The sequence below is a fragment of the Stereum hirsutum genome, assembly GCF_000264905.1.
Source record: "Stereum hirsutum FP-91666 SS1 unplaced genomic scaffold STEHIscaffold_8, whole genome shotgun sequence".
Classification (NCBI taxonomy): Eukaryota; Fungi; Basidiomycota; class Agaricomycetes; order Russulales; family Stereaceae; genus Stereum; species Stereum hirsutum.
The window spans coordinates 1,650,476-1,663,071 of NW_006763138.1; the positions used below are offsets into that span (position 1 = coordinate 1,650,476).

At 51.0% G+C, this 12,596-nt stretch overlaps 4 protein-coding genes across 4 annotated transcripts; 2 read left to right on the plus strand and 2 right to left on the minus strand.

Annotated features, from left to right (window-relative positions):
- Positions 1-2,295: 2,295 nt before the first annotated feature.
- On the minus strand, positions 2,296-4,844 carry STEHIDRAFT_58223 (MFS general substrate transporter; the record flags this gene model as incomplete). Its single annotated transcript, XM_007304535.1, has 11 exons — positions 2,296-2,420; positions 2,540-2,694; positions 2,807-2,987; positions 3,134-3,270; positions 3,392-3,752; positions 3,841-4,161; positions 4,232-4,267; positions 4,333-4,450; positions 4,518-4,540; positions 4,610-4,628; positions 4,719-4,844. The coding sequence occupies 11 exons, from the start codon at positions 4,842-4,844 to the stop codon at positions 2,296-2,298; spliced, it is 1,602 nt and encodes a 533-aa protein (XP_007304597.1).
- A 2,849-nt stretch (positions 4,845-7,693) lies between these two features.
- Positions 7,694-8,557, minus strand: STEHIDRAFT_157719 (HIT-like protein; the record flags this gene model as incomplete). The annotated part of the gene is made up of 7 exons (XM_007305004.1): positions 7,694-7,834; positions 7,933-7,956; positions 8,019-8,128; positions 8,196-8,254; positions 8,312-8,351; positions 8,435-8,472; positions 8,538-8,557. 7 exons carry the CDS (start codon positions 8,555-8,557, stop codon positions 7,694-7,696), a joined length of 432 nt encoding a protein of 143 aa, XP_007305066.1.
- Positions 8,558-9,067: 510 nt separating this feature from the next.
- STEHIDRAFT_122163 (uncharacterized protein) lies at positions 9,068-10,509 on the plus strand (the record flags this gene model as incomplete). The annotated part of the gene is made up of 6 exons (XM_007305005.1): positions 9,068-9,179; positions 9,262-9,442; positions 9,541-9,641; positions 9,721-9,920; positions 10,014-10,094; positions 10,198-10,509. 6 exons carry the CDS (start codon positions 9,068-9,070, stop codon positions 10,318-10,320), a joined length of 798 nt encoding a protein of 265 aa, XP_007305067.1. The 3' UTR covers positions 10,321-10,509.
- Positions 10,510-10,808: 299 nt separating this feature from the next.
- STEHIDRAFT_122164 (uncharacterized protein) lies at positions 10,809-12,532 on the plus strand. The gene is made up of 7 exons (XM_007305006.1): positions 10,809-10,998; positions 11,080-11,257; positions 11,336-11,507; positions 11,607-11,707; positions 11,783-11,982; positions 12,076-12,156; positions 12,259-12,532. Exons 1-7 carry the CDS (start codon positions 10,879-10,881, stop codon positions 12,379-12,381), a joined length of 975 nt encoding a protein of 324 aa, XP_007305068.1. The 5' UTR covers positions 10,809-10,878; the 3' UTR covers positions 12,382-12,532.
- The last annotated feature ends 64 nt before the right edge of the window (positions 12,533-12,596 follow it).

A 12,596-nucleotide genomic window follows, 5' to 3' on the forward strand; every position in this document is an offset into this window, starting at 1 on the left:
CTCGGTGACTGGTGCGGGATTGCGCCAGTAAACTTTACGCGATTGGAGTCATGCATACGCATTGTCGTCCCTTTGTCATTTATCGATTGATATGGATGCTTTGCTGCTCGTGCAGACTCGAGGGATTCGCTTCACCACTGTTGTGCCACAAGATGATGGAGCTTCGGGAATCGACAACCATGGATTCGGAGGGCGGGCCCGATGGGATATAGCATTATCGCTGAAGATGCCCAATATCTCCATGAGTGTGATTGAACAGCATGATTCAGATGTTCGAGTGTCTCGTTCTGGCGAGACAGGGGGTCTTTTAGCAAGACGGTATATCTGGGTAGATCTGGGTCAACCTGTGCAAGTTGATCCTTCGTACTCACGCCACGTTATCCGCAGCACTATTCACCGTCGCCACGAGCGCCAATCATCCGGCATGTTCACCGAGCATAGCTCAACGCATAACTGGCCTTGTGCATTCAATAGTGCGCAGCACTCATCTTCTCACAACTCTTAACACAGGTCAACGATAGCCATTCATCTAGGGTCGCTGATATTCGTGTCTTCGCACGAATCGTGGTCCTTGTTCGATGCGCTCTTCTCACCCTCCTTCTCACCTCGGTTAATCCAATGTCGTACATCAAGAAATCCAGCATTCAGCAATTTGAAGAATTGAGGTCAGCCGACTAGATATCTTGTGGGCCGTCCCCGAGTGGCCCATGTATTATTGGATACCTCCTGATGCAATCAATATCAAAGAGCCCCAGGCCGGACAGCACCAAGGGTCACACTACATATCTGCATGGCTTGATCCCGGTGCCTCCCGTGTCTCTAGCCCATCCAAGTATGCCCGCATGTTCTCTCTATTGGTCTTCTTCGCCTTTGGCATGCCCGCATCTTCTCTGTTTCTGTCTTCTTCGTCATTGCAACAAACTCAGTTTCCTTCATTCGTCTCGCACCGGTGAAACACTCGTCAGCATCCCGATTCTCATGATCGCCTCAAAGTCATAGCCACAGTCCTCAGGACCTACCAGGACGCGGTATTTCGTATTAGTGGCCTTTCTCATGGGGCGACACCCATAATATAGCTTGTATGCATCGGCCTGATACGGAAGTCCAGAGAGTATCATTCATGATCAGTCTAGCGTGCTGATTAAAGACAGAAGAAAGTTCCCACCTATTCATCTCGAACAAAGGCGGTGAGAGAGAATAGCTCGTTCCGGCGACCATCCAAACGCACGGTTTTCTTCAGAGTGTGGTATACCGTATTGCAGACAGAGTTCTTTGGTGGGGCTTCGGGACAAGCCAGTTGCTCGCACGGTCTTGCACGGTTTTCGATATACATTGTGCATCGTCCGTTCTGGCTCTTGTGCACATCTGGGCAAAGGCTCAACTCTGACAGTGTTTTGATTATCTGTGACTTCAATTACCTTTATACAAGTCAACAGCAATCCACCACGAGCTTGCGGTTGGCTGCTCCAGTGGGATAAATCTCGGAGTAGCGCATCATAAACTCTCCAATCGAGCTCCTTGTGGGTCACCGTCTCTTCAAGGATCGTGTCGCTTCTGACGAATTTTGATTCTTGAATCAAGCTCTGCAGACGAGTCGGAATATGAAGATGGGCTAAGCAACGTCGCAGGCATGAATGTTTGTGTGTATAAAGAGAAACCTTCAACTTCAAGTTGGACGGTTCGTAATGACAAAGACTCAACAAAGACCCAAAACGGGCCACCGCTCGGCTCCGTCGTGTCCTTCGAGCGTGAGAATAACGAGACACGGAAGTGCCACCTCAAAGTGTTGAACCTTGGGCCACACCTCCGAACCCCTATTCCCTGTATCCCATCCCGTCCCCGACGAGCCAGTTAAAATGATTGGCCCCATCAACCTATAAAGCGCGTGAGTCGCATAACCGTACCACAGCGCGACGTCCATCCAATGAGAAAATTGTTAACCATTGATCTGAATCAACATAAAACAAGAGAATAAATCGTCTATTGTATAGCTTGTATGTACTTCTCGTATTCTCGTGTCCATTATTCTTTCGTCCCCTGAGATACTCGTAGGCTGAGCGCTAGCCTCGTCATCGTCACTATCCTATCAATACATCCCCAAATCTTCGGCATACGGCGGTGGCGGCAAACAACAACAGCAATTATCCGTCTATCTTCCCAGATATCCGGTTCGAGTATTGTCCTCTACCCGCGACAGATGCTATACTTCGCATGACTATGCCACACGGAGCATACACCCCCACCCACATCCCACATCCCCCACTCTACATCTCAAAGACAACAGCATCGCCAACCTCACGACCGCACCCTCTCCCGCTCCTCCCTCTGCTCCTCCGCAAGGATGACATCAGGATCGTACCCCTTCGTCTCAGGGAGCAAAAGCGTGCAAATCGCGCCGGCGAAGCAGACGCCCATGAAGACTGTGAAAAAAAAAGAAGCACAAATCAGCCGTGAGTTTCCAATGGTGTGTTTGCGTGTTCCAATGGGTATGGATGGAAGGGGGAAGGGGAGAGGGGAAATGATGGAGAAAGAAACGTACTATACAAAACCGCAGGCGTCCCAACCGAGTCCGTAAGCGCACTAAAACCAAGCGCAGAGATGATCGCCCCCGCTTTACCGCACGCGGCGGAGATACCGTGTGCGGTGGCGCGGTAGCGCGTCGGGAAGACTTCGGCGGGGTAGATGTACGTCGTGCTATACAGGACCACATATCAAACATTCAGCACAACGCCCAATCGACGGGAGAGGACGGAAGGGGGCGGGGGCGGGGAGAGGTGAGAATGGTAAGGAAGGAGAGAGGACTCACGCATTCGCCCCAAAATTGAAGAAAAACTGCAAGAACGCAAAGCAGACCACGAACCCCGCCGTGCTCAGCTCGTTGAACCTGCCGGCCATGATACCCAAGAAGAGCGCAGCGAGGAGGAAGCCCTGGATCTGGATCCATTTCCGGCCGAGTTTCTCGATTGTTAGGACGGTGGCGTAGTAGCCTGAAATGCAACGCAATATCAAGAACAAGAACGATGGAGAACGTCAGCGATCCCGTATCCAAGACCAGCAAGAAGTCGACTGAATGTTCGATGGAGGAGGTGGTGATGGATGTATGGGAAGGGATGTAGAGAAAAAGGGAACGTACCAGGGACGAAACCAAGCGCAGTGATAATAATATTCCCAATCGCGATATCCCAAAGACGCGTCCACGGCGCCCCAGACTTCCCCGCGAACCCGATCTGCTGCAGCACGACGTTCTGGTTCAGGTTGATGCCGTAGAAACTATACAAGTCAATTACAACAAGACCAAAAGGGCCGCATTAGCACGTTTAGGATTATTGAGGCTGTGGCGGGGGGGGCGGAGGTGGAGGGGTGCGAGTGAGAAAGAAACAAGGAGACGTACGCGATGTCGAGCAAGAACCAGCAGGAGCACGTCCCGATTAGGATCTTCGCATGGCGCCATTCAGAGAAATACCTGCAGAAATCTTGGAAATGCGACCGATGCCCCACCGGCACACCCGCCACAGCAGTCACAGGCGCAGGCTCCTCGACCTTCTTCGCAAGCTCTCCGCTCGAACGGGGCGACTTCTTCGCCAGCTCTCCGCTCGGATGTTTCTCGTCAAAGGACTCTTCTTCGTTCGATGGGGCGGCAGTGGTGGGAGATTGTTGGGATTTGATGTAGCGGGTGGATTCGGGGAGGGTGAGACGTTGGTAGAGGGTTCCGAAGGCGGGGATGAGGGAGACGGCCATGCAGATGCGCCATACTATAAATCAAAGGGGGTTAAATCACGAGATTACGCCCGGTATCACTATCCCTATTCCCATATCACGAAGAAGAAGGAAAAAACTCACCTCCATCAACCTTACTCGTCTCCCCATCGACCAACATCACATGTTTATAACACGCCAACACCACAAGCACCACCAAACTGCCCACCAAACTCCCCCATCCCTGCGCGCTAAAGATATACGAGAGCATAGTGCCTCGTTTGCGGAGGTTGGACCGGTCGGAGGTGACGGAGGCGGACATGGGGTAGTCGCCGCCGACACCGACGCCGAGGAGGATACGGAAGCAGGCGATCCAGATGAGGGAGGAGTCCGGGGAGAGGTCGCCGGTTGGGCAGGCGATGACGAGGATTGTGGCGAGGATGATGAGCATTAGTTCTTTGCCGTCTGGAGTAATGCATAGGGGGATGGGTTGATGAGTTGTTGGATTGTTCTCAGAGTGATTGGGAGAGCTTACAGATGGCCTTACGACCGAAGCGGTCAGCGCAGTAGCCTGTTGCAGAACAGCAAACAATTGTTAGGACACTCTGAGCGGTGCATAGCGTTGTGAGAACGCACCGAAGCCAAACTGTCCGATGACACTGCCAATATTTGCGCCAGCCTTCATGAAACCGGAAAGGCCGGAGGGGAGCGCTGAGCCCCCGTAAAGACGAAATTGGAGCATCGTCGAGACAGGCTGTTGTTTGTTGTTCTCCTCATGAGTATCTCTCGAAAAGTGTGAATGACACAGACGACAGACGTACGTTGATGATGAACAAATCATAGGCTATCATAACCGTGTGAGTTACCGGACTGCTCTATCTCGATCCTAATCCAAACCGAATGCAAGACTCACCATCGAGGAAAAAGCCGACCTATCAGAGAGTACGATATGAGCAAGACTGGGTGCGAACGTGCTGCCAGGGCTGGGCCAAGGCTGCAGGGGCAAGAAGACAGGGACTCACACCAGCGATACCAAGTAGCTTTGCCTCCGTGGACGTGAGTATAAAAGGCGGTCTGGTGTCGTCCGCACGTTCATACTCCTCCAGATTCGACCTGTGAAACGCCGCGCCCGTCTCGTTCGTGTCCATCGCGCACTCAGGATCAGCCATTCTCGTTCCCTGTGCGTCGTTCGACATTTGTTTCGTGGATTTTAGCGACGAAAAGAACGACGGTGGGATCAGGAAAGATCGCGGTAGGGTGGACGGTGGGTGGAGAGTGATGTGGTGGAGCACAGAGAGCACACTCACTTTTGAAGCGGGCAAAAAAGAACGGAATAGGGCGACGCACGTTCGTCCGCATTAGGAAATCACTCCAAACATGCAAACGTCCCTAAGCCCTTGCCGCCGGTCCGGCGACAGCTTCCTCCGGCACGCCGAGGCCACTCCGGCCGTCCCCAGTCTTGCAAAATTTTCTTCAGCCTCTCCGTCTTCAAGTTCCTCGTTTGTTTGGTAAACAAGAAATTGAGTACAGTCAATTACCCCGTGGTGGGCCAGTACCCCGTAATGGGTCACCTTCCAAATGCGGGCGCTCGACACCTCATATGGTGGAGTTGTGCTCCCATTCGAAGCTTTGGAGCATGATATCATAGCATTCTTGGCCTTTCGATGCCAGCCCTCACCGTAAACAGTAGGTGACCCATTACGGGGTACTGGCCCACCACGGGGTAATTGACTGTATCCGTGGACTCATCGTTCACTGTCAGTCCTCCGACGAGCTCGCAGCCACACCCCGCCGCCGACCAATTTCAAATCCGGGGCCTGCTGAAGATCTCGGATGGGATCTCGGCTTTGAATTTGATACAAAAGATCGGCAATCAACTTGAACTTCCCTGTCCGAGTACATGGCGCATTGTTCGCCGTGCCACAACTCTTTACTTGGGCCACAGCTCTCGCACGGTGACTTGTCCCACCCAGGCCGCTCAACAGCGTCCAAGCTCACTCAGCGGTCAGGGTAGGTCTGGACTTTTGTTTTACGTGTCTGGTCGGGGAAGTCGTGATTCTCGATAGACGAAGGAGGCCGTATCGTTTCGCACTCAGGCTGAGTACCGCTGGGTGCGGATACTCACGTCGGGCTCCAGTATCCCAGGAAGTGTACTACTCTACACGGACCTCTGCCCAGAGCTCCACCGCCACCAAACCTGCGCCGATGCTGTCCTCCGAAAAGCAGAGGAACCATCAGTCCATTACCGACCAAAAGATGACACCTTCGTCATCACCAGACCCGGCTAACCAGTAGTGGACCGAAATCTCTTACTACACACCACATCGCCGGATCCAGTTTTTTTGCGCGGGCAGAACGAAACCAATCTTGTTCTGCGCACTCCGAACTTGTCCGTACAAAGGCATGATGTGTTATGTGGCGGCAGAATTTAGTCGTGGTTCGTTTCTGCGTTTGCAGAAGGAGGATTAGGTGCTGTGCACATACCCTCTCGCTGGCCACGAATCCGAGCAACACTAGGACAGCAAGGTCAGTCACAATGTGCATTGAGTGAGTGGGTAAATGAAAGTTCGGGGGTTCATAATAGAGGAGCACGGCAACAACAGGATCAGAAGAAGGCGGAGTACGGGGTGCGGTGTAGGTGCGATGACGATGTGGATACGGTCCGCATGTTCAGGAGCATATGTTGGAATGTATGTATGGTCTTCCGGCCTCCGCGAGTTGGCTCTAAGTTAGTACAGGTCGGCTCGGGGAGCAAGGGTCGTCAGTGGAGACTTTAGTCGTAGTATAGGTTGATGGATGATATGGGGATAGGATACAAAACGTTTCTCGGGTCTTCGTTCCAAAATGAATGTAGTATTGAATGTCGATGGGATATGTTCCATTGGGAGGGACAATAGAGTCTTCGTTCCAGGATTGTATAGAATATTGAATATCGAGGGGGTGTATTCTGCTAGGAGGAAAAACAGAGCGTAGAAGTAAGTCAAAATGTGGTGAAGAGCCAACCCGAAGCAAACAAACCTCGTACCTTTCGACTGGCAGATATCTCCATGCAAAGACCGTAACTCCTCGAGTTCTCCACCGATAATCCAAGTGAGAACCACAACCCATCTTCCATCACAGCATGTTACTCCCTCGCTACGTCACCCATATCATACTGCACCTAGTAAACACTCTCCAGAGCAAGAAGCGCTCCTTGGGGCCCCGAAGCAGCCATAACATCATACTCATACGCGTCCTATCCATCCCTGTAAAAGTGATTCCCTCTTCTGTTGGTATGTCAGCGACGAACGTTCCACGGCTACGTACATACATACGCCACACACGTTCTTCAAGTTCGCCACAGAGTCATACACCCTGAGGCGCTGAAGCGAGTGATGCATATGATCCAGAAGGAGCGCATATGGTGCAGGAGACCGCAAAGACGATGGATAAGACGGAGGAGGCGATGAGATCTTTTTTTTGGGATCTTATGGCGAAGTACAGCATTGAATACGCCGGAAGGCTGGTCGGAGGTAGTCATCCACAAACGGATATTTAGCGTTGAACATCGGTCTCTCAGCGTGTCATCGGAGGTGAAACGAAGCCATGGCGCTGGAACTAGATGTCGGATGAGTGGCCACGGGCATGGTCTCTCAGCTATGAAATACAAGGCAATGAGTTGGTGGATGAAGTGAGAGGAAAGGATATAAAATGCGCCGTACCGATTGCGTGCATCACGGCCTTCATCATGATCCATAAACGCCTAGCGAATTGTCGACCCACTTCTCTCATGTCGGGCTACCGATCTCCGTCCCCATGTTCAGTACTCGGTCCTTGCAAGGTCCCACCACAATCAGACCCGGTAACGCAAGTAGTCGCAGTCACCACTTGATGTTTATTATCCCCCCCTCCGAAGCACATACTCATACAAAAATGACTCACAGTACAACTCCTTTCTCTCATCCTCTCCTTCCTCTAGTACTCGATGCGGCCCCCACATTTGAACCCACGATCACGGTCAAAGCTTTCCCTTCAGCTCCTCATGCAGCGCCTTCAATTCATCCATCGAGATCTTCTGTGCTGGCCAGCCGATGACCAGGCCTTGGTCGTCGCTGGCTGCAGGCTTTGGGATGACGTGGAAATGGACGTGGTCGACTTCCTGGAGACGAAAACATGAAATGAATGTCGGCGTCGGTGTGGCGAGATTGCAAAACATTGAGGTGTGTGGAGAGGAAAGGAAGGAGAGGGAGGACGTACCTGGTGAGCAATCCTACCGTTATTCTGCAACATAACATGCGTCAACTCCTTGTCGAAATCAAAGGGAGGGCTCCGGGTAGTCATACCTGGAGGATATTATAGTTCTCAGCTCCCAGAGCCGTCGCGATCTTCTTCGCGATGGGCATGGCTTCGGCGAGATATTCGTCAGGAGTGTCGTGCAGCTTCTCAGCGTGATCTAAGCCAAACATACGTCTCTGTTCAATCAAGATTAATTTGGAAGTGAGCAGGGGGCTGAGTCGTACATTTCGGGATCACGAGTGCATGACCTTTCGAGAGGGGACCGATATCGAGGAAAGAGAACCTAGCAAGCACAATTGTTTCAATATTCAGCTCAACCCTGAAGACGGTAAATACATACGTATGTTCGGTCTCGATGAGCTTGAAGCTCGGGATATCCCCTATGTCATCGTCGCAGAACAAACGGAAGAAATGAAAGTCAGATATACATAGATCGGGGACCGGTTCGGTCGTGACTGTTCACCTTTGATGATCTTGCAGAAGATGCAGCTGGCGAGAGACCTGGGTTCGTTCAGTTCATTCGAGTGCTTACTAGTTCTGGGTTTTGATACAGGTGAGGCTCTTACCTTGCGTTGGAGGCGGCCATGATATTGTATGAGTATTATTGAAGACAGGGAGCGGTTTGCTGCTGGAAAGGGGCAAACGGGATCGGGTATTTCGGAAGCGGATGTGACCCTAACCTCAGACTTGGGGTAGACTAATTTGTCGCGTCGCGCCCAAACGCGTTCCAGTCCAATTCGGGTGTCTTTGTCCCAGTCGCGTCGCGCTTGCGCAGTGAACCATCACTCTACTCAGTCTTTCGCGTCCATTAACTCCTGCTTTTATTATGGTATCTCTTCGTGGGGTCGAGGTCAACATTTTCTGCGAAGACCAGAAGCTTCCAATGTATGGAGAGGCCTTTGACGGCACGACCGCCACGGCCTATATCGCTAGTTATGCAGGAAAGGCGAGCATCTACTACCCACTTTATGCTCCCGCCAGAACTTCATGCACGTCATCTTATGCTTCCTTGACGTTGCACCAGAAATTTTCTGTCAATCTCCATAACGCAGCAAATGCCGACCTTGGCTACACTATATCACTTGATGGAAAGTATATGGGTTCATGGGTATCAACCAAGGGCAATAATAATAAAGGGCACATCCGCGGTAGTTTTACATCATTTACTACACTACGACCATTCGAGTTCGCCGTCCTCCAGGTCGCTGGTGGGTGCTTACCTCTGCTTCATGTCCTGTTTGCCCTGGGTACCAATCTGCGATAACTGCTAACAATGTCCTCGAATGACAGAAGACACCACGGACGGAAGCACACACACCGATGTGTCGAAACTCGGCCTGATAGAATTGTACATCCATCGCGCCGAGATAACTGGTCCGAGTACGAATCCGACGTTGTTCTCATCCAACGAAGGATTCGAGCCCGGCCCCGTATCAGAGAAGGCGAAGAAGGTTGGGTGGCACCGTGCTTCGTATGCTCCATATCTTCTGCCGCATTGACGGACTGACTCTGATTGACATTGTCCTTGGTTGTACACGATGGTATGCACATACGTGTTGGGCACAACAGACTTGGGAGCGAACAAACCGTCAGCCAAATCACTGCAAAGAAATTCAGTCGTATTGATGAAGAGCCATTTGTCACGTTCAAAATACGGTACCAACCTGAAGGTGAATCGGCGATCGGCTTATTTCTTCGTTTTTCACGCGGTGTAGGGTCATCGTTTGGGTATTAACTACGTGCATATAGAGCTCTTGCGTGCACATGGCATCATGCCTATGCTTCCTCGACCAGACCCTATCCCACCATTGTCGAACGCTGGGTCCTCGACCCTGAATGGCACAGGAGATAAAAGGCCACACTCCTCTCCTATCGCTTCAGGATCGAGCGAACAACGACCGCAGAAACGAAGGAAGAATGCAGAACCCTCGACTTCCAGTCCTTCAAAGGTCAGTTCGTCAACCCGAGATTCTTCCATCAAATGTTGTTTCCCTTGCGCTGCGTGCTTTGTCTGATCCTTTCTCATGTGGTCAACGATGCAGGTTGCGAAGTCAGAGCCGCACGACGACAACGTTCTCGACATTGATGACGATTCAGACGACGAAGTTATCCGACGTGCAAAGGTCCGTATTCATGGAGTTGCTACTATAGACTCTGAACCACTCTCAACTGAAACCCCGAACCCACTTGAAACCTCGCTCGTATATAATTCTCACCATCACACAGGAAGAAATAGATAGAGCGATGCAGAGGAAGCAACTGAAGAATAAAATCAAGTCCGAGCGAGCTCCCTCGCCTATCATAGTCGGGGATGGAGCAGGCGACGTGATAGACCTTACGCTCGACTAACGCCTATCTTCCATGTCGATTATTCCAGCTCGCTTTCCTTCTCACTGGACAATCAACACACCACCTTCGCCGACTACCTAGGGATCATAGTATCCTGAATGGCACTGTACGCTGCCGACCTTCACACTTTTATTACCCATGCTTGTGGCCCGTTGGTGGTTTTTCTCCATTCTTACTTGGCTATACCCCGACTCATTCTTCTTGGTTCATCGTTGCATCTATGTTACTATATATCTTACATGTATACTAAAGCCGAGTATCTCCATGAATATAAACAGCTCTATCTAACCCGTTTGATCTGGATCTTTTACCTTGCGTTGGAGACAGCCATGATGAGGGTACGGAAGATAAGTAAGCTGCAGGAAAGGGGCAAACGGGATCGGGTAAGTATTTCGGGAGCGGATGTGACCCTAACCTCGGGCTTGGGGTAGCAGATCCGTCGCGTCGCGCCTGCATGCAACGCGTCTTTCTAGAGTCGACGTCCTAGTCGCGTCGCGCTTGCACAGTGAACCATCACTTTACTCAGTATTTCGCGTTTTTCACATTCTTGCTTTTATTATGGTGTCTCTTCGGGGGGTCGGTGTCTCGATTGTCTGTGAAGGCCAAACGCTTCCGATGTATAGAGAAGCCTTTGACGGCACGACCGCTACAGCCTATATCGCCAGTTGTGCAGGAAAGGCGAGTATCTACCACGGTTCTATACTACATGTCGCCAAAACTGCGTGCATGTCGTCTGATCTCTCCTCGACGTTGCATCAGAAATTTTCCATCCATGACCATAACACAACACAGGACGACTTTAACTACACTGTATCGCTTGACGGAAAGTGTGTAGGTTCCTGGATATCACACAGGAATAACAAGGGGCACATCAGTGGTGTTCGTTCATCATCGACTACACTACGGCCATTCGAGTTCGTCACCCTCCAGGTCATTGGTGAGTGCTTCATTTTGCTTCATGTCTTGTTTGCCCTGGTCACCGGTCTGCGATCACTGCTAAGTCCTCGAATGGCAGAAGAAAACACGGACGGGAGCATGCAGACCGACGTGTCCAAACTCGGTCTGATAGAAATGTGTTTCTATCGCACCGAGATAACTGGTCCGAGTACGAATCAAATACTATTCAAAGAGCTCGATACCGGGCCCGTATCAGAGAAGGCCAAGAAGGTTGGATGGCACCGTGCTTCGTATGCTCCCTATTTCCTGCCGCCTTAATTGACTGACTCTGATGGGCATTATCTTTGATTTTACGCGGTAAATATGCACATACGTGTTGATCACGACAGACTTGGGAGCGAACAGCCTATCAGCCAACGCGGACTGGTGCAATCTGTTAATATTGACAAAGAGCCATTTATCACGTTCAAAATACGGTATCAACCTGAAGGTGAATCGGCATTCTACTTTCTTCGTCCTTCACGTGGTGCGGACCCTCGATTGGGCACTGACTACATGCACTTAGAACTCTTGCGTGCACATGGCATCATGCCTATGCTTCCTAGATCAGACCCTATCCCACCATCGTCGAACGCTGGGTCCTCGACCCTGAATGGCACAGGAGATAAAAGGCCACACTCGTCTCCCATTGCTGCAGGATCGAGCGAAGAACGACCACAGAAACGAAGGAAAAATGCAGAGCCCTCGTCTTCCAGTCCTTCAAAAGTCAGTTCGTCAACCCGAGCTTCTTTCATCAAGTATTGTTTCCCTTGCGCTGTGTGCTTTGCCTGACCTTTCTTTATGCGGTCTACCGTGAAGGTAGCGAAGCCGGAACCACTCGACGACAACGTTCTCGAAATTGATAACGATTCGGACGACGAAGCGATACGACGTGCAAAGGTCCGTATTCATGTATTTGCTACTATCGACTCCAAATTACTCTCAACTAAATTTCCCGAACCCATTTGAAACCTCGCTCATATACACTCTTCACTATTGCAGGAAGAACTAGATAAGGCGATAATGAGGAAGCAACTGAGGAACAAGATCAAGTCCGAGCGAGCTGTCTCACCTATCATTGTCGGGGAAGGTGCAGGCGACGTGATAGACCTCACACTCGACTAACGCCTATCTTTCCTGTCGATTCTCTTAACCCGACTTCCTTCTCGCTGGACAAACAACACACCATCTTCGCCGTCTACCTAGGGATCGTAGTATCCTTGATGGCACTATGCGCTACCGATCTTCACACTCTTACACATGCTTGTCGCCCATTGGCGGGTTTTTTTTTCGTTGTCTTTCTTGGCTATACCCCGACTCATTCTTCTTGGTTCATTGTT